This window comes from Cornus florida, unplaced genomic scaffold, assembly GCF_030987335.1.
Source record: "Cornus florida cultivar Cherokee Brave unplaced genomic scaffold, ASM3098733v1 CherokeeBrave_3.0.0_Hap2_Chr03, whole genome shotgun sequence".
Lineage (NCBI taxonomy): Eukaryota > Viridiplantae > Streptophyta > Magnoliopsida > Cornales > Cornaceae > Cornus > Cornus florida.
The window spans coordinates 8,162,027-8,184,282 of NW_026775573.1; the positions used below are offsets into that span (position 1 = coordinate 8,162,027).

Sequence of the window (22,256 nt, forward strand, 5' to 3'; positions counted from 1 at the left end):
AATGGTTTAAGCAAGTAAAATGAATAGTGTGAATTTTGATATATAAATAAATAAAATAAAATAAAATATAAATAAGATTCTAATAAGAGATTATAAGAAAAAATAAACATAAGTTTTAATTGGACCCTTACTTGTTTTATGGTCTTGAATCATGTAATGATTTTTTGAGAAAAAATGTGTTCCATGGACACTTATTTATGGTAAAAAAAAATAATAAATAAAATAAAATAAAAATTAGTGTTAAAGATCTGAAAGAGATTTTAATATTTAACAAAGATCGATGCCAAACTTTTTTTTGATATTATTTTTGTTTGAAATGATTACGCTCTCATTCTTCGTCTTCTTCTTTTTATTTATATATATATATATATATTGGATTAAGCCTCTAACAAAATAAATAGGCGTATATGATATCCCTCAAATTTTAATTTAGAAAGAGGAGTATATATCACTTGAATTGAAGTATACTTCCTATATTTTTCGCTAAAGACTTAAACTCTCAAACTTTTAATTTAGATCGAAGTAAATTCTTATTGTCTATTTAGATAATTTGAATTTTTATCATTTATTAAATCTTAAAAAGCAATTAACATCAATTTCGAAGGGTTTTATTGACAGTATGAGATGTTTGTAAAAAAGAAGAAATTTTTGCCTTACAAATATACAATTACAGTTGACTTTTTTGGGTCCAATGCTAATGAATTTTTGTTAAAAGAAAGAGAAAAAAGAAAAGGGTCAATTCCCTATCAAAATTTGAAACTTTGACATTTTCTCATATTTTTGTGTTTTTTCAAAGACATTAATTCTTGTAATAAGTCAAACAGCTTAAGTCAATAAATTTAATCCAACCTAAAATTTTAAGCTAAAAACAACCATTCAATTAAGAATGAAGAAGGAAAAAATAATATATAATAAATAATAGGATAAATTGCACTCACATTTCCTAATTTTCGGTTACTGTCAATCAGCTATCGGTTAACGCACTTGTTTACATTGATACTTCCTGAAATTTCAAAAGTCATTTTTACCCTTAATTATTTAATTAAGTTAATTCACAACCTATCAAACATGTTAATTGACAAAAATAACCCTCACTCACCTGAATAAATAAATATAAATAAAAGAAGAAGAAGATGGGGTGTGTTTGTTTATGAATGTTGCGTGGTTACATGTTGGTGGTGAGGATAAATATAGATAATGAAAAATGAAAGTTATTTTGGTCCTTCAATATTTAGTTTATAGGTTATATTGGTAATTTATACTTTTTATGTATTTGTTGACCAAGTTTAAATGGTCATTTTTTCCAGTGTAAGAGGAGTGTGTATATAAACTTTTGAAAATTTAGAGGTGTCAATGCAAATAAGTGCATTGATTGAAAGTGCAATTTATCTTAAATAATATTATCATTTTAAAATAATAATAATAATAAAAGAAATGACTTCAAACCTAGTGTGGTCTTTTCCTCGATGCTTGGGCCAAAAATAATCCATAACCATGGAAAGGCTCGAGACTAATGACAGGTGGGCCCATAAAAAGTCCACTGTCAATAATGGCGCTAATTTTTGGGTTGCCAACTAATTCAACACTTATAATAAATGCCACGTTAACAACGCAATGTTAGCTAAGTACATGTGACTTTTATTAATGTAATAGCCTCTTATCTTTACAAACATACACACACATGCGTGAATAATTGACGTTTCATTTAATTTCTTTTGAATTTTTTGACTTCAAAGATAAAGTCAACCCTCATCTTTGAAAAAAATCATTGTACAGTAACCTTTGACCCCTTTACATACTCTTGTGTGAAATTGTAATTCAACATTATAAATTAATTACACAAACACTCTAAAATGAGCTAAATTCTGTTTGGTAACACCGAATCTTTCAAATATGACATAAATGATTTCATTCTAAATCATAACTCAACAAGTAGTTAGAAAGATATGGTTACACAATTATATATTAGGTACAAAATTACACTAGTAAAATATTATAAAATATTTCTTCATTTTTTTGGTAATTGACCGATATACATGAAATGAAAAATGGTATTCAGTGATAAATTATGAATATTTTAACAAGTCGGACACCACTATTATTGACAATATATATATATGTGTGTGTGTGTGTGACAATAAAGATAATTTGAAAATGTTTTAGGTTTAGTTAAGACATTCAAGTTAGCATTGTGCCACTCATGTTTGGTTGACACTAATTAGCCAACTTATAAAGCTGTCACCAAAATAATACACAATTTTGTGTGCTATTTTTCCTTTTCAATGGAGATGAAATATGAAAGTCTAAACACTAGAAAATTGGATTTCTATTACTTTGTTTTTATATACAAAATTTCTAAGAACACGTACTAAAACAAAATTTGAAATGTCATCTATTTATTTATTATCTTAAAAAAATAAAAAAATAAAAAAACAATTTCATTTTTACAACATGCACCCAACTGAGGACTCAATAGAATGAGCTCAACTTAAGAAAATTTTTTTTTTTTCTTTCCAAAAATTAAATTAATATAAATTTTTGCTTACCCATTTTTCGTCAATTTAGGTGTTTATGATTTTCTCCTACAATAACATACATATTCATTCAAATTAGAAGTGTAATTCGAAAGTTTAACTTTAAAGACTTACCTTCTAAATTTCTATTCAACCGCCATGCCCTTGAGGGCAGGTTGTTCATGGTCTTGAGGAACAAATTTCTTCTAACTTCATTTGAGGGTCAATGAGATTGAATATAAGACTTGGTACTTAGTTCTATGACCACACAACTCACCGACATAAAAATAAATTTCAACCAAGATTTTGACATTTTTGTCCACGATCAAAGAGACAAGGCAATGAAAATCATATATTGAAATATCAGAGGGACATATTTACTGCAATGAGATTCAACTTTATTGTACGCATTATTACTTGTGAGAGGGATCAAAATCTTCTTCAGTGCAATTCTTGGCGCAAGAAATCTTCATATTTGTAATTTTATTCGTGTGTTATGTTGTGGTTGGTCAGGATATATAATACTGAATCATGTAATAATTTCTCTTTTCTTACGACATCCAAATTGTACAGGTTGAATGACTCAAAACTTGCAACATCACCTATTTATTACCTATCACAAAAGCGTTAAGCAACACCTTAAAATTAAGAATAAATGTGATACAATTTGCATTGTGAAGTACCGCAAAAGGAGTGTACCGATTAAAATTTTAATCCTATGTAAACGGTCATACTGATTTTAAAAATAACAATTTACACACAAGGATAAAAAGACCAAATTCTCTTATATTGAAGTAGATCAATAATTGCTTAGAATATAGACTTTGAATTAAAGAATAGGATACTAAAAAGATTTAATTATTCTCCTTATCCCATAAGCACTTTACCTATTTAGATAACCATTGTTTCAAGCCTCAAGTTTGGTCTCAAATATCACCATGATTTAGATTGTATATAAAGCTCAATGAATCCATTTTATTTTATTTTTTCTTATTTTTTTATTTTATTTTTTCTTATTTTTTTGGGCTTTTGAGCAGATAGCATATTATAAAGTAGCATCAACTACCATTGGATTTTTTTGGATGAAAGTTGGGTGGATAGGTCCACTGCCATGGCATATTCCAATCATTAATTGAGATAAGTAGACACTATAAGTAGATATAGTCTTGTTTATTGTCATACAATTTATAAATTAATTTGAAGTGTGTTAGGATTAATTTTAGATGGGCAACTTTAAACTTTTAAAGGAGTTCTTAATATGGTATTAGAAGAGGACCATGGGGAGTGGTCCATAAAGGGAAAACCTAAGCACCATGAGAAAGCATATTAATAATATGAACTTTTTGTCCTTCTTTTGATAAGTAAATATTTTGAGTTATACCATTTCTACTTGATTATTATTATTATTATTATTTTTAGTATATGTATATAAATTTCTAACATTCGAAAACTAATGCATATTGTCCCTTGTTATTTGTGGATCGTCAATTTTGACCAATCATTTTTATTAAAATCCCAAAATACCTTTAATATACGTGTAGAACTGAAATTGAATTTTGTCTTAAAGGTATTTTAGATATTTCGGTCTTCAAAATGACAAAATGTCCTTATTTGTTCAATTTGAAAAGTGTAATGTTTTTTTTTTTTTTTTTTTTTTTTTTTTTTTTTTTTCAGTGAGCATCAAAACTTATTTATTAGCACTTCTCATTCATTTGGTGGAAAGAATTTACTCTATTGTTTCGTTCGGTAGGAAAGAAAAAAATTAAAAGGAAATGAGAAAAGAATGGATAAACTAGACATCCCTAGAAAATAATTTATTCTTTTTGTTTGATTGGATGGAAGAGAAGATAATAAGTTCACAATTTATTATATTGGTTATGGGAGAAAAAAAAAATAAAGTTTTAAATTATTTTTACCATTATGTCCAATAATATCTATACTGTAATTTAAAATTTGTATAATTTAGGATAACATTTAATTTAAAACTTATATAATAGTCCACTTTCTTCTGCCAATGTTTGAAAGAATAAAAATTTATAAAGAATAAAAAATAAAATATCTTTTCTATTATTTTTTTTTTCTTATATCATCTTTATCAAGAAGTTTATTCATTCTTTTTTATTTTCTTTTCATATATCTTCGTTCCTTCGTACAGAACAAAGCATATGAATAAAGTTACTTTTTTCCAAAAAATAGAGTATCGAAAAAGAAAGAGAAACAAGACTCTTCCCTGAATGCATTCACATAGGCCAAAATAGATTTTATTAAAACTTAGAACCTTGTTTGGTTTTGGAATTTGGTACTCTCTGATTGGAGAGAACATCATTGTCGTTATCCAATAATGTGTTGATGTTGATAGTGTAGTTATCAACAAAGTTTGTGTACTGTGAAGCCAAAGATGAGATAGGAAGCAAGTTATATCTTTGATTCCTTATACAATGAATGTATAGAAACAATAGTACACTTTGTCTCGACTGAATAAACAAAGAAACACAAAGAGAGTTGATTTTTTGATGTGAAATGGCTATATGTTGAGTTGTCTCCTTGTGTGACCCCATTCACATTATCACATTTGTACAAAGTGTACTATTGTTTGCTACATTCATCCCCCAAATTCAACATATATTTTTTATTTTTTTAATAATTTATTTTTTATACGATTTGATCTTTTGTGGGTAATTAATGATTTTGTAATTTAATAATTACTAGATTTACAAACTTGTACTTTATTGTTAAGAAAAAAAATTTAAAATAATGATAATAACAATAATAATAACAATAATAATAATGCTCCCTTGAATGTTATTTTTTGAGCTTGAAGCTCTCAACCAATCGTACACATGTGCATTTGTGTGGTATAGAAGCTCGTCAAACTCATGAGTTGCATATATAACCAGTAAACCAGTCTCTTTCTTAATTTACTTGTTATATAATATCATTTCTTGTTTTAATTTCTAACTCTTCAATTTCAATTCAGAGTCAATTAGTTTAGGACAAACCAGAACCTAGATCCTCTCTCATGTGACATAGGATGTCCTATGTTATTTTGTGTCACCACAATAATTTTATATGGGTCATTTCTTATGCGGTACAATTTATTACATGAACATTTTGAGAGAACTTAGATCCTCTTCCGTGACAAATAAGAACCTAGATCCTCTCTCGTGACAAAACAGAACTTGGACCTGTATTATGTGACACTACAATAACTTTACATCGGTTACGCAACAAATTCAAATCGTTTATATAATAATTTACGTACTTTAAATCACATACAAATAACTTTACATCGTATATTGTGTAACTGATATACGGAGTATAATGTTACTTAAACGATATATTATGTTGTGTAGGAGACAACTAATAACTGCTTCTGATTCCAACTTTTCAATTTCAATTTTAAATTGTAAGGTCGATAAGTTTAGAACATAACAAAATCTATATCTTTTCTTGTGACACATAATATCATGTGTTGTATGTCATTGTAATAATTTTACATCAGTTACAGAATAACTCTACATCACATGTTATCTAATTAATAAATCATGTTACTTAGATGTATTATGTTGCGTAATAAGCAACTATTTTTTATCTTCCAATTTGCTTGTAAAGTCAAGTAGTGAAAGCTTGAAGCATGAGAAAAACAAGACAAAGTTTTGATGTGAAAAAAAACACCAACAAAAAGAAATAGTTGTTGGTGTGGAGGGAAACAAGCACACGTGAAGATGCATCTTTACTTGTTTTCCACAATACTAAATGAGTATTATTAGCTTTAAGCAAACCTTAATAGTCTTTTCTTGAACAAGGCCAAACTTTGGCTTTTGTGTGCCACTATAAGTTCTTTTACCATTTTGCCCTTTCCTTTAGATCAGATCTTTTCTGCTTTTCAGGATTTCAATTAGGATATGGGAATAGGTTTGGTGGTATCTCTTGTGCCTCACATTCACAAGTGATAAGGATTCTCCCTCTTGGTGGGATTCCATGCCTCTCTTTTGCTGTCATAATTGAAAAATAGAACATATGTGTGTGTGTGTGTGTGTGTGTAATCATATACCAACAAGAATATGCCCACATTTGTTCAAACCCAGTCACCCTCTTGGTCATAAATTGCAAAAGTTTATATGGACTTTTTGAAGCGTGGCCAATGGTTGGCATGATTCTGGTCCATTTTCAATGAGTCCGATTCGACTCTCGTAGGTGTTCTTGATAAAATCAAATAAAAAAAACAACGATTAAACGATCAATATTTAATAGTTTGGTTCTTGATAATTTTTATTAAATTTTATTGTTGAGGGTTCCCATTTTACGTTTTTCAGTGTTTTGCGTAGTCTTATATGAACTACACAAAAGACAAAATTGCAAGGATGATAATTTATTATTTGACCGGCAAAAACTTCTTCTGAATATGGTACGGAGTATAATTTTTCAGTATAATTTTGATGAGTTCGGTTTCACCCGCTTGTACATAAGCTGTTTTTCAACCAAATTTTAATATTCCGTCCTCTGTTTTATCATTTTTCAATCTTATAAGAAAACAGTATAATTTTTCGAATTTTTGTCCAGATTGAAAAAGACTTGAATTGAGCAAATTTAAGCGTTTTAGAATTTATGTTTCATCATAAATAATAATTGTATTATTTAACAGTGTTATTATTCGTAAATAACAGAATAGATTCCTAACTTTGTGAATTCAAAATTTTTACTTTTTAAATTTCCTACCTTAAACCAAAAGGTGCAGGTATTCAGCCTATTCTGGTGTTTCAATAAGTTGAAGTTTGGACCACTTACTGTCTGGTTTTTGGGTTGGTACACCAATTCATTTATTTCGCTTGAAATTTTGTTAAAGGTATCTTTGATTCTTCGCCAAGTTCATCATCGCATGGAAAAGGTTAAGATTGTTTCGCAAGAAAAACAACTCTAATATTTACATTTTTAGCAAATAACGTCCCAAATTCTTTAATTTTGGTATACAAGCCGGTTAAATTTGAAAAAATGTGGCAAAGTGTCTACCATTTGTCAAAAAATTTCCTTAAAAAGGTGTGCATTGCACATGACTATTTTAAGTTTTAAAATTCCTAAAACACTCTTTTTCTATCCCCGAAATGCCCCTTAGAGAAAATATGATACTCTCACACTCAATATGATCCTCACAAGTTTTTGCTTAGGCATTTTAGTCATTTTACATTTAGTTAATTTTTCAATTTTTTTTTTTTTTTTTTTTTAATTCAGTTACATAAGGACACTTTAATCTTTTACTTGCCCTTATTCGCAACACTCATAAGATAAGGGTGTTTAATGCCCTAACTCAAAAGATTATTAAGGACGTGTTTGATTCAATTTTCTAAGAACAATAATTGCCTGTTCACCGGTGAGTTGAAAATTCTTACTTACCATCGATGTCGCACAAAAATGAGATGACCAAGTGTACTATCAATTAAAATAAATAAAAAATAAAAATCTGAAATGCATTCGGATTAAATCCAAATTGAATCCCTAATTCCTTCCCCTCTCTCTTTCACTATTCTAGCCAAAGACAAATGAACAGCCTCCAATCCCCTCTCAGAAATGCTACCCTAGCCGAAGGCAGCGAACAAACACATCCTTAATAATCTTTTGTTTGGCATTAGGCTTTCCACCATCAGTCCTCCACTATCGACACCCAATTTCCTGTCGCTACTCGTTTTCAGTTCTCTTTTGTTTGGCATCTGAGAAAGTTTCTGGAAAATTAGAAAAGAATCAATTTCTAAATCTGATTTTTTTTTTTTTTTTTTTTCCCATAGTAATCGCTTCCACTAATATTAGGCTTGTTTGGTTTATATTTTCCTACGTCTCAATACAATGTAAAACATTTAAAATTTCAAAAAAAATCCCACCTTTTCTCAGGAAACGAATATAGCTAAAGTTTGAATACTTAGAACTTGATATCTCATAACTTGTTCTTTTAAGGTTGAACCTTAAGCTTTTTAAAGTATTAGCCTATGAAAATAACACATCAGACGATAGGAAAATGGGGGGCAGAGCCACAAAAAAAAAAAAAAAAGGTAATTATACAAGTAATCACAATGCATCTCATTCTTCTGTTCATAAAGATCTGGAAGATGGTGAAGAGTTTGGATAAAATTCAAACTATTAGGATCCATCTTCTCAACCAACAGAATTTGCAGGTTGTCCGTTGTCTTCTACTAGAGTAGCGAGGGAGATTGCAGTCTTTAGTTGTCTTTGGCTAGAGCAGCGCGGGAGAGACGGGGCAGATAATTAGGAAGTTAATTGGATTCGGTTTGCTATTTGGTTTACTTTGAATGCATTTCAGATTTTTATTTTTTATTTATTTTAAATAACAGTACACTTGTCATCTCATTTTTGCGCCACGTTAATGGTAGGTAAAAATTTCCTACACCGGTGAGTAGGCAAGTATTGCCCATTTATAATAAAAGTCTTTTGTTAATTCAATTTTCTAATAACAATTTTTTTGTGAATAAAACTATTTTTTGAAAATTAAGTTAGAATAAGAAATAAACTCAAATAGCTGTCATGTCAGTCTCCCCGAAAGTGTTTGAAGGATAAATGAACCAAATAGACTTCTTTATACACCTTCAGTTCTGGTAAAATAAGTGAAATAATTCTCGAGAAGACGGTGAACTATGAAATACTCCAAGAGACCTGGCTATAAAATATTCTCAAATAAAACCGGACTGTGAAATGTTCTAAGAGACCCAACACAACCGTCATAGGCCAAAATAAATAAAAATGAAATGAAAAGAGTCAACTCTGCCAACGAACCCTTAGTAACACAAGCCAAAGCCGTTCGACACCTAATGGATATCACAAAGTGGAAAACACAACGTTTATAACCATATATAAATGTTCCTTTGATTTTCACAAATATAACACCAGCAATATTTGCTTTGTGAAAGTACAATATGGGAAGGAAGAGGAAATTTTTGCGTGCTTTCAAGAAATGATAATAAAGAAATAAAAGATGTTTAATGCACAACACAAAGCAGGCCAAACTTTATCATAATCCCAAACGCAACCTACAATGCTACAACCATTTGACACGGTCACTCTAACAATGCCACGCTACCAAAATGAAATAGTATGGCAATAAGTACTGAATTCCATAGCAAGAAAACTCTAAACCAGTTTCGTTCCCTCCAACAGAGGAAGCGTTCTTCAAGTTATTCTTCCGAGGCAATCTTAACTAGTAATGGCATATGCATTAGAAATTCCCTCAGTAGTATGCCTTTCGAGGATTGTTCTGCAAAGAGAAGGACAATGTGACAAATATTAAAATAGATATTCATCGCCACACTTCTGAATGAAACACGCCCGAATGAAAAATGAAATGAATAATTAAAAAGAGAGAGAGAAGTCAAAAAAAGATATGTCATACCAGAGGATTTGGTCTATAACGGTAACCAAGCATCATACGCTTCTTATACTGTTCATATATATCATCATCTGGAGTCACTTCTCCAGGCTGTTGAGCGCCAACTCCCAAGTTGTCCTTTTTTACATTGCCCGCCATAATTGGATCTGCAATACCCCTTCTGGAGCTCCCAAGACCCTCACCTGCAATCCACCACACCAAGGTAAAGGATGACTTCTCCCACTCACAGAAAACACCCAGTGTTTTATAGGTTACATAATTATATTGCTTTGAAAACTCAGAAAGTTTTCTAGTTTTAGACGTGTTATTTCTGCATAATATTAAGGGGGACAAATGTCGCCAAGAAAATTATAGATAATTCAGGAAGGAGCACCTTCTTTCCAACCCATTTTTGACAGAAGTTTGTGCCCAACATTGTCGGCCTGGATTTTTGCCTTCTCTGCAGCTTCTTTGGCAGCTTTCTGTGCAGCTGCATCATTGCAACTAGCCAAGAACTTTTCTAGCTCTTCTTGCGGGATATAATCACCCATGTGATGACCTTTTTTCAGAGAGGCTGCTATAATGCCAAAGATTAATAATACATAATGCATACACTGCAACATCAAATGAACATCAAAAGAAATATTCAAGAGATATTCTTCGCCTGCATAAAGGCTCGAACACAACAATGTTACCAGAAGCGCTAGGATACATCAGGGTTTGATCGGGTTGATATGAACCTTGAAGAGAAGCAGGTGGGGGCATTTCATCTTTCGACTGTTTAGGCTGTCTCATCCTCTCTTCCTTTGCAGCCTTCTTCATGTAAAACTCCATCATTGCTATAGGATCTGCACCTGTTGGTGCACTAGATTCACCTACATGTATAAAATATTTATAAAATATAAACCCAACCATTAGCTACAAAAAATCTGAAAGGATGTGCAATTTGCTAATGAATGTTGTATCAGGAAAAATTAACTATTGGCGTGCAAGAAAAAATAAAACCTTTTCTATGAGAATTGTGTTTTGCCATTCTACTCTAAAGGTCATAACTTCAGTTACATGTCACACTAGTAATATTTAGTATCTTGTTTTCATTTGTACAACTTTAACATATAAGGTACTAAAATACTTTCTATTCACTCATCACCATATTATACCTCAAGGGATCATGTCAAAAACTTTCTCCAAATATATACAAATCATATGAAAATCTTTATTTTTCTCTATGCTTCTCATTAGTTTCCTTCTTGGCGTAAATCCATATTGATTTTCCAATATAATACGGTAACAAAATTAGAAAATGCCTGGGGAAAATGAATACATAAGAAAACATAATATACCATAACTAGATCTTCCTACAGACGCATTCTGAACTGATGTCATTGAAGCGCTAATGTCCTCAGTGGCATCATATAAAGCTGAGGCAGGGATCTGATAATTTGAGTGCTGCTGCTGATGTGACCTTTGAGGACCACTTGTACAAGTAGGAGTAGCAGGGTTTGTACCACCTAGAGATATGATGCCATGGATTAAATAATTCTACTAAGTTCAAAATCAAAATAATTATTTAGAGAAGATAAAAATGAAACAAAATCACACAAATGACCCTCAGTTTTTGTGGTGAATAAATAAACAAACCCAAAAGATTATTCTTGTCTAAAAATTGATTTCAGTGCTTGAACAAGATACCCAAAAAAAAATTGTTATATTAAGATAACAAATTGCTCTGGCAGCAAGACTCTGAAAGCCATTGAAGTTAACCCCAAGGGGCTGGTTCTAGTGGGTAAGTCACTTGGCTCTGGTGCCTCAGGAAGCATCAGGTCTAAGGTTCAACTCCTCTTGGCTGCAAACAATTCCTTGGAGGGGGGAGTGTGTGGGTACCAACTAGGAGAAAAAAAACACCATTGAAGCTAAGGTAATAAACTTTCCAACTCCCCTACAAAATTTTGGATATCGCAGTATCCGAAAAATTCAACGATTATGGATGGCAATTTCCAACAATTTCTTCAAACTAAAATGGTCAACAAATTTAGCATTCCTGGATAATTTTCTTACAGGGCACTCTGTCGACCATAAAAATTAATGCTCACAACCAGGATTCTAATGAAGTTAACAACAAATAATTCTAATTTCTCTACAATAAAATATACTGTGAGGAAACAGTAACAATTCCACCAGCAAACACTGTGTAGTGTGTAAAGTGTAAGTTAATACTTCCAAAATCTGTGGAAAAGAGCTGCCAAGCAGCACTTCAAAGACAGAGGAATAAAATTGTTAAGATATGTGTACCAACCACTTTGCACTGTCTGGGAGTCCTTGGCCTGTGACAAAGCCTTCTCCTCTTCAGCAAGCTGGTATTCGTAGTACTTGTAATCAGCACAGCTCACATCAAATAGAAATCTGCTAGTAAAGCTTTCATTAGAAGCTCAAAATATGATAAAAATGCTGCATTTTAAAAAACAGAAAGACAAAACAATACATATAGAAAGCAAGGGAAATCCATGGTGAAGGAATGGGAGAAGCCCCAGGTAGAATGAGGAACACCATCAACCACATTTTGTAGATGAACCAATGTACGCTAACAATTTGAGATCAATAAAATTGTAAAGCGTATAAAATGTCATATATTTTCAAATCAAATTGTCATCCTTTGTGGTCTCCATAATAAAACAAAATTAAAAAAAATATTTTAATCACTCCCTTTCAAGAGAGAGAAATCTCCCACACTATTTTCTTCACCACTCCACCTCTTCATCCTGCCAACCAATGACACATTTTTTCAACTTCATAAACCATATATCTTTCAAGGACGCCTTTTATATTGTTGCCCAAAAGTAATTAAAATAAGATATCGCAAATTCTTTTTAAAAATTGATTTCAAGATCACTCATCTGTACAAAAAATTCCTATATTTTAACAGGAAAGAGAGAGAGAGAGAGAGAGAGAGTATTCTTCCAATCAACTATATCCCAATCCTAATTGTTGCAAGACATTACCAATCACTTCGATGTTGTCCTATTGGCTGACTTCCCATCAAATAAAATTAGAGTAGAATTATAAACCTCAATTTATCAATTCAAATTTATGTTATTTAAAATACACTTAGTCTGACAGAACTCTCACTGGTATTGTGTAGGTCATGTGGACATTAGAAGATGCAATAAGAAATATATTATGAAAAGAACATTATGTGACATCGATTATATCCTAATTTTCCCCAATATATATATATTTGTATAACCAGTTACCCCAATAAAATTTAACCGTGCGCATCGATCAAAACACGATATTCGCTCAAGGCATATGATTTTGCAATTAGAAACATACCCCCCAAACCCAAAAGCAACAGCAACATAAAAAATAAATAAATAAATAAATAAAATAAAATAAAAAAGAAAAGAAAAGTAATAGCATCAATGGTAAGCAAAAACACACAAAGCAAGTCATGCAGAAAGTATAAAGCTTCACTGTGGAGAAAGGAGGTAAAATAACTGGTATTTGGTAAAGCACATACTTAAAAGGCGTATCTCCCGGATTCTTTTGCCGTGTAATGTGCTCAAACTGCTTTCCATTTTTTGCCACAAAACTTGCTAACTTGTCCGCAACTTTCTTCACTGTAGGATCACTTGGTGAAGGTGGTGCTGCATGTCACTTAAAGAACTGATTAATACCAAGAGCATGAACAAGGGAATGCAAATTACTCTTGTAGCAGGCGTGCCACATTTTCCAAATCTTTCATTGAACATCTCTTTCCACCAATGTTGATAGAGATTTAAGCTATAAGCTGCATTCATGAGACAAGAATAATTCAAGAATGTTTTGTCCTCTTCACCCACCAGCTCAATAGTAGGCAAAATGCGTACCTAGATGATTTCCTTAGTAGCACTACACTTTATTAAGGGTCCAAATTTAAGTATGCATAGTAGATTTCTTGGAAAAAATAGCAAATAAAATAGTTCCAACGATGAGGAGGAAACATGACTACTCAGGAATGAAACTCTATTTATTAAAAATAAATAAACTCCAAAGTACAGTAAGATTATCCACATAACATGAATGCCATCTAGTAGGGAAATAAGGACAATAAGACTGATGAAGCAAGTCAGTATCCTTCCATCCATCATAAACTTATACCATGTGGCAAAAAAGAAACAAGTCCCATCAATAAATAACCCCAAGCATATGATTAGTAATAAACTTATAAGAATTCATAATTGATTCAATATATGGAGAATTAACTTAAACCAGACTTTTGCAGCCTATGCATTAAACCATTCTAAAAGGGAAAAAAGTCATATAACATAAAGAAAGTTATACAAGAATATTAACTTGTAGTACCTAGTGGACAAACAACTACAAGTGCAAAAGCATGAAAGTAAAAGCTCTTAGCATGCATTCTATGCGTGCATATGCAATCTAACTGCTAGCATGTACACGAGGAGATAGAGTAACAAGAATAAATCTAATAAGCAGCAGCGGAGAAAGACACATTAAAACAATGAAGCATATGCATAATTGTGAAAGAACCAGAAGATCAATCTAACACTCTTCTAATTCAACCATGTAAATAGATACTTATTAAGTAATTACCAACGTCAACTTGCTTCGATGATTTCTCGGAGACATCAAGGTGACCCAGCTTCTGCCGCTTTGTCTGTCCATAATCTGACACATTTGCAGTATCCTTTTCGTCTTCATCCTCATCTTCGCCCAACTTAACAGGAGGTGCCACAAGCTTTGACTTCTGCTTTAAAGTGAATGCAAGTTTTCCATTTGAAGAAGCAGCTGGATTGGTTTTGCGCAGATCATTAGCCTTAGATTCCAGGCTGATTTTACTAATGATAGGCTTAGGAGTTGAAGTCATTGGCACAGTTCGACTGGGTTTAGACTCCTCTAATGTAACACTCTTCTGCTTCTCCTGTTGAAGCTGTTTGAACCTCTCCATAAACGAACCATCGTTAACAAAAAGGCCAGAACCCGCTCCTTTCTCCATTGAAAAAGAGCCAAGTGTTTTTTAAGCTGTTTACAGGAATCAACTGCTTGACAAGCAAGCTTACAATATATTTAGACATTGAAATGGAGCAGGAACGAGCACTGTAATTGTGAATAAACAGAACTCTTGGGGAAGAGGTGAACCAGAATTGACAACCATGTGACTCATAAAAATAACTGAATTTTACAATAAACAGAATATTAAGAAGGTAACACCCAACATATGATCAAATCAGTTCATCTATTCCAGATTAGGGGGAGGGGGGGGAGAGGGGGGAATTGCCACCGCTGAAATTTCTAATGTATATCCAAATTACATTGCGAAACTGTTGTAGAATGTAACCTGACGACAATAGGGGATGGGATGGGGGAGAACAAAGCTGAAAGTCAAGCATAAGACACACAAACGACATAATGCCAAAAGCCAGTGCAATAAAACAATCTGTACTTTAAACACCACCACAACATAACATCATCAAATATATGAATATGAGCAATAAAGAAGAAAGGAGATGGACTTTGGATGTCCAAATTACTCAAACACTAACATGTGTTTCAAAGAGCTCAGCAGAACTTTGACCTCAAAATGTAAAGAATTGAGTGTGGGGGTGTGAACAAAGTTTGCATTAGTCTAGTTGAGCAAGGTAATTAATATATATTTAGAAAATCCTTGAGATTTAAACATTTAAAAAAAGCTTTTAAATAGGCAGACTAAGTATGATTATTTCAACTCCTTTTTAAACTCAAAACACATCACGCCATTATCCAATGTGGTCCCATTTGCATTATAGGAGGGGCTGGCCGAACTACGTAAGACAAACTTTGGCATTATTTGCACAAAGTGACTGCAGTCATTCTTTTATTACTGATAGCAAAAATATATATTTCCATATGATGCGAATATTTCTACTAACAAACACTGGAAGGATGCATATATCTCTACTGGAATAAATATGAAAATAGAAACATATGTATTGTTCCAGTAAATCAAGAATGTTTTTATTTCTGCAACCAAAAATAAATAAATAATCAATCCTTCACTGCAAAATAATGTTTAAAAGATTCTAAAACTTGATACTGCTACCAGTAAAGCTGCAGAAAACTATATGGGAAGGGAAACGGGAGTTGAGATATCTTCTTTCATGTTTTTTTCTTTATTTTAAAATGACTGAAATTATAAATCCAGATAAATTAACTTCCTCAGATGAATTAAAATTCTCATTTTCTGGGAAGCTAAAACAGAATAGATAGGTTTCATGGAAATTTGACCTGATCTTATCACACCTTTGTTGAATCAGATCAGCCAAATCATATCATTAGCCAAACCAGTCAGAGTTAAATAAATAAATAAGAGGCAATTATACATTTGACCCAACTGTAAAAGGCAACCTGTCTAAACTTTGGGAAATTCACAAAAGATAGCTAGTTAATTGAACTTAAATCCAATCAAATTCTGAAAGTAAAACCCTAAGTCCCAAAAAGATAATTAAAAAGAAGAACGCAGGGAACAAATGTGACAATCACCCATAAAGGACCAGTCACCACAATCAATTGTAAACATTTAACCACCAATATAAGCATCAGAACTCGATCGCTAGCAATTTATTCAAACCCTAAATCAAAAACCAACTCCAAATCGTAAAATGACAAAATCCGAACCTAAACACCTCTCCAAACAACCCATTCACGTAAAATTAGAGACACCGCAAACTAAAATCAAACGGAAAAACTTAATTGAAATCGAAACTAATTGAAATCGAAAGGCAAACTTAATTAAATATCAAACAAGATAAGGCAACACAGATAAAAATTATCCTTTCCCTTTCAAAATCAAAAATTTCTTTTACCTGATCGCGTTTTGGATTGATACCAACCGATCTCAGATCTTAATCATCTTCTGATTTCGATCAATCTTGAGATGAAGAAAACATAAACCGCACAAGACGAAGAGTTATATGTTTCCAAATACCTAATATACGCGAGGGCATAGACCAGGTTCGATTTTGCAGACCTCCTGTTGTTAATAAGCCGAATTGAACCGCGTGGCCATTTGTATAGGTAGTAGGTTGGTTTACATTTCACGGATTTACTTCTTTGCCCCCGTAAATTTCTTAGACTTAAAAAGTTCCAACTTGAACAAAAAAAAAAAATACAATTGACATGAATTAATAAAAATTTAATATTTATAAAAGATAATATGATTTTTTAAGTTTTAACATGTTGATTCATTTTTATAAATATTATTTTTTTATTAATTCATGTCACATGCAAATTTATGAAATATATATATTCAACAAAATTTATTAATAATAATTAGTTAGTTGGGGGATGTTAGCTCAATTTGGGCCATAAATTGATATAATTTTTTATATTTTATTGAATAATATAAATATATGAGAAAAATTGAAATATAGCCAGGATTGCCACGAAATTTCAAACCCGTATCAGTTGAAAAGTTAAAACATTACCTTAATTACAAAATCACCATGTTCGTTTCATATTCAATTATTACAACTCTGGGCAAAAATTCGAAGACACTTGTAATTGCAAAATTTGAAGACTTGGAACAGTCAACGGCAAAGAGGAGAGAATTGCCTCAGTGGCTCTTATAAATAATTTGTGGGCAAAGATTGATGGGCCTGAATCTCTTGATTTGGTGGGCTGCCCCCATCTTGAAATTTGGACTCTTCTCCCAAATATTGTTCCCTTTAGGCCTGCACTCATGACACCTATGGTGTGGGCTTGCAAAGTTTTTTGTTTTTCCTTGGGCTAGCAAAGTTGGCTGGATGGGATTGGTATACAGAGGTTTTTTTTTTTTTTTGTTTTTTTTGTTAGTCTTTTAATTGTGATACGAGTAAGATTTAACTATTTAAGTCTTATTTGTTATGCGAGTGAGTTTTAAGTTGCGACTTGACTAAAGATTCACCCTACAATCTAACTCCTACAAATAGGAATGTGAAGTCCAATAATAAACAATTTACTACAGCCAAACAAGTAATTGTGTTTCCTTCCTTAGAATAAAAAATGGATTTTATTAGTAGAGTTGTAGAAAAAATTGCTTTTCAACGGTTTAAAATTATTTTTATTTTTAAAAATTGTGTTTAGATATACTTGGTAATTATAAAATTGTTTTTAATATTTATCAATTTTAACTTAGTAGAGCTTATATATATATATATATATATATATATATATTTATTTATTTATTTATTTTATAAAGACAATTACATTGACTATTATCAAATATGATAACATCCTAATAACAGGATATTATTGAAAAATTAACAATAAAAATATTTTAAACAATATTGTTACTAAATAAATTTAAAAATAATTTAATTGTTAAAAGTACTTGACACCAACCGCCCACAAATAACAAAATTTTAAAATAGTATATATATGAGTCAGTAGTGATGGTCGGGGTGGTATGGTTAAATCCTACACCAACTCGTTCAAAAATTCATCATACCAATTGCGTCTCTATTTCGAGACTGGTTTGTAACTGGCGTACTATTTCTACCCCTACTTCGACAGACAAAGTGCTGACTCTGTTTAATTGCGGGACGGGACGGGTTATGCCACTTTTATTATTTAGTAAAAATAAAATAAAATAAAATAAAAAAATCTAATCTACTCAAATTGGGCGAACTAGATATTAAACTTTTAGAAATACTAAGTAGTAAATATTAATATATTTATTGATACTTTCAACAAAATAGTTTTATATAATTTTTAAGAGTATATATATAATTGAAGCGAGGGCTATCAACTCCGCTCCATTAAAAGTGCGGAGCTGGATTCAGTGCTGTCAACTGTTGGTGTTGTCCATTTTTTGCACGAACCAGATTCGGCTACGTCAGCACTCTACTTAACCCTGGTTTAGGGGTAGCAAAGCGGCAATTAAGGAACAGTTGAGGAAGGAAGGCGGCAATTAAGGAACAGTGGACAGAAGGAAGGCGACAAATTTGAAAACAATGGGCGGAAGGAAGGCGGCAAATTAAGTAACAATGAACAGCAGTGGGCGGCAATCTCACTGTAGCAAATCCCACCAAAATCTATAGTACTATTTCCCAAATCCTGCCATTCTGAAACCAAATCCCGCCATAAATGATTTATTAATCGATTTGTATTTCCAGAAAGTGTTTAGGGCTTTGATTTATTGTAGAGATTAACACGTAAATTGAACAGCGAAACTAAAAGGTTTTCTTTAGCAATTTCGACGACAGCAAGGTGAGTATTTTCCCCAAATTTGATTTATATTTACAAAATTTGTTTCAAAAAATGGATTAAAATTGCAGTGACCCAATTTAATTATGGATTGATATTTTCCCTAAATTTGATTTGTAAATCGATCACAATTTGTTTTCCAAAATCGATTAAGATTGTGGTGACCCAATTTGATTATGGATTAATATTTTCCCCAAATTCGATTTGTATTTACTAAATTTGTTTCCAAAAATCGATTAAGGTTGTGGTGACCCACATTAATTATGGATTAACAACTAATTTGAACACCTAATTTAAGGGTTTCAATAACCAATTCCCAAAGTGCACTTTATTTTATTACTATCACATTCTTTTGTGTTTATCAAACCAAAATTCAGCAAACGCCTCTGTTGTGTTTCTGCTGAATTGTGTACATGATTCCTAAACAAATTTTGAATATCTGATAACATATACCTTACATATTATGTTATATCCACCAAGACAGCATTATGTGTCTTCCATGTTACACATTTATGTTATTCTTAATTTGTCAAACTAAAAGTATTGGCATTACAGCAGTATACTGATGGGATAATGTTATATTGATCATACTTGCACGCTTATTTCTTACTTCTGTGGTGCTACCGGCTTGTTACTTGATTGTAGGAATCATGAACGACAAAGAGTTGGAACACCTAATCCCTAATTTAAAGGTTTTAACAACCAATTCCCATGTCCACTTTAATTTATTATTATCACGTTCTGTTGTGTTTATCATTATCATACTTCAGCAAACGCCTCTGTTCTGTTTTTGCTGAATATTATGTATCTGAGAACATATCCCTTACACGTTATGTTATATCCACCAACACAGCATTATGAGTCTTCCATGTTACACATTTATGTTATACCGAATTTCTGGAAATAAAACTATTGGCATTACACTAGTATACTGATGGGACCATGTTATTTTTATCATACTTGCACATTTATTTCTTAATTTTGTGTTGCAGCCGGGTTTTTACTTGATTGTAGGAACCATGAATATCCAAGAGTCGCACATAAATGCTGATTCTGGTTAGATTGTGCATAATGGTGGTAATGTTATTTGTGTTGAGAATGTTGATAATGACAATTGTGATAACATTATTTGTCTTGAGAATGTTGTTGATAATCCTGAGAATGTTGACAATGCTGTAAATGCTAACAATGTTGATAATGTGGACAATGTTGATAAGCTTAAAAGAATGTACAGCTGAATATCGTAGAATAATGTACATGAAGTTTGAATCCCCTTAAGCTGCTTATAATTTCAATAACACATATGGTGGGGAAGTAGGTTTTAACATTCGAAAGGACTAGGCAAATAAAGACAGAAAACAACAAAAGTTAGTACTAGTTACATCAACAAGGTTTGTATGTTGCAATGAGGGTGTTCGATTAGGTTTTTTCAGGCCAATTCCACATGCTTTCGAACAAAAAAAAAAACTAATTGTGGAAAGAAACACCTTATTATTCATGCAATCAATATCTAACTTACTACTCCTGCCATAAACAAAGCATTCCCCTTCCTGCATTCCAGGCATCTCCTTATGAATCATCCACATGCTTCGTAGTTACGTGACTCAATCCTATCCCAGATATCCACAATTTAGCTGAAGGAAATTTTTTGCAATGTGTCATCCGCTGACCCCAACCAACGAAATTTTCTACAACTGCACAAAACAATGTTAGTATTTGAATGAAAATTTACAATAGGTCACCTTATAAGAACTACGTGAATAGTGTGGGACAAACCACAGTTGTAATCGAAATAGGTCTCTGAAATCATTCATCGCAATATGACCCATAACCTTCTTGATCATATAATACGGTAGAAGATCCATATCTCCTCAATTTGTTGATGTGATACTAAAACTTACTTATAAGTGGGGAATATATAAGGTCTTGATGACATAAAGTAATTTATCTTAATTATCATTTCTCATTTATAATTAACTCTCTTCAATAAATGGGTACTAACTAATAAAGCTATTTCCATCACTGAATAAATATGACTTGCATCTTACTTACATTTCTGCTGATACTTAACTCTCTTCAATACATACGTTGTGCGTACCTTCCCGGAGTTGTAGTTCTGTTGCATCTGTGAGAACAGACAGTTGCATGGAATCTTGTATGTTTCCCTTATATAGGCTTCTATGTAAGTAGTATGGGCCAAATGCCTTGTTTGTTTCCCTTTTATTGGCACTATTTATGCAATTTAATTTACCAACCCATAAAAAAAATAATAATAATAATAAATAAACATATTTTAAATTTACAAACAAAAAATCATCTTACTTGGGATAGGTGTTTAAAAAAATTGAAAAATTTCTTTCACTGCACATATACTTACTGATTCCAACTGTGGGATAGGGTTTTATACATTTATATATATTTGACTGACTTAGTGCATGTAATGGCATTACCATATATAACCCATGATGTTACTATGAAGTCTGGTACACATTTTAACTTCACTCCCTCTTTTCTGCAATAAATCCCATGGTCTTCATCATCTTCCTCATCCATTTTGTTTTCAGTTAATTCTGATTACCTATCTTTGTTACACACAAACCCGTTTCCTTTTTGGAGCGGGATTGAGCCACTTATATGGGACACCTGTTGGGTCCACTTTTATGCAAGTTGCTGGCCAATGACCTGGTGTTTGTAGCGTGAGTAAGTAATGGTATAAAAATCTTGGCACTTTCCATTGAACATCCACCGGTAAGTGTATTTTCAGCCCAACAAGTATGGTAAGTAAGTATTTACCTAAATTACTTAAACACATTCATTAATGGTTATATTTACTGCATTGGGAGGCCAAAACAACTAAACAGTGGACTTTTCTACAGTAAATAACAATTTAAATCATTTCAATTAACACACCGAAAAACGGTACAATACAGTGGACTGTTGTAATGGTTGTCTTAATTAGGGCTGCAAATGAACCAAACTGTTCATGAACTGATCGGGCTCGGCTCGTGAAAAACTCGGCTCGGGTTACGTTCATTTAGCAAACGATCTGAACTCGAGCTCATTTATCAAGCTCGTTTAATAAACGAGCTGAACTTGAAAAATCCTACGCTAGGATCGCCACGCTCGTGAACAGGCTCATTTATTTAAAGGCC

General features: G+C 32.0%; 1 protein-coding gene across 4 annotated transcripts; it reads right to left on the reverse strand.

Moving 5' to 3' along the window:
• Nucleotides 1-9,343: 9,343 nt before the first annotated feature.
• LOC132299313 (SURP and G-patch domain-containing protein 1-like protein) lies at nt 9,344-16,903 on the reverse strand. Of its 4 annotated transcripts, none has more exons than XM_059795845.1 (9): nt 16,725-16,903; nt 14,476-14,921; nt 13,400-13,526; nt 12,179-12,285; nt 11,226-11,393; nt 10,623-10,757; nt 10,277-10,456; nt 9,907-10,085; nt 9,344-9,771 (listed from the first exon to the last, which is right to left on the reverse strand). In XM_059795845.1, the coding sequence occupies exons 2-9, from the start codon at nt 14,876-14,878 to the stop codon at nt 9,745-9,747; spliced, it is 1,326 nt and encodes a 441-aa protein (XP_059651828.1). In that variant the 5' UTR covers nt 14,879-14,921; nt 16,725-16,903; the 3' UTR covers nt 9,344-9,744. The 4 variants fall into 4 exon arrangements, with proteins under 4 accessions (XP_059651828.1, XP_059651827.1, XP_059651826.1 ...); XM_059795844.1 differs by having other exon boundaries at nt 10,277-10,459; XM_059795843.1 differs by having other exon boundaries at nt 10,578-10,757.
• Nucleotides 16,904-22,256: the final 5,353 nt, after the last annotated feature.

Bases quoted from the DNA above. Each gene is read 5' to 3' on its own strand.
- LOC132299313 (XM_059795842.1), bottom strand. From the start codon at position 14,878: ATGGAGAAAGGAGCGGGTTCTGGCCTTTTTGTTAACGATGGTTCGTTT. The intron at 12,286-13,399 runs GTATGTGCTTTA...CTTTACTAGCAG, and splicing joins CCGGGAGATACGCCTTTTAA to ATTTCTATTTGATGTGAGCT. The intron at 10,086-10,276 runs GTGCTCCTTCCT...GGTGGATTGCAG, and splicing joins AAAAATGGGTTGGAAAGAAG to GTGAGGGTCTTGGGAGCTCC.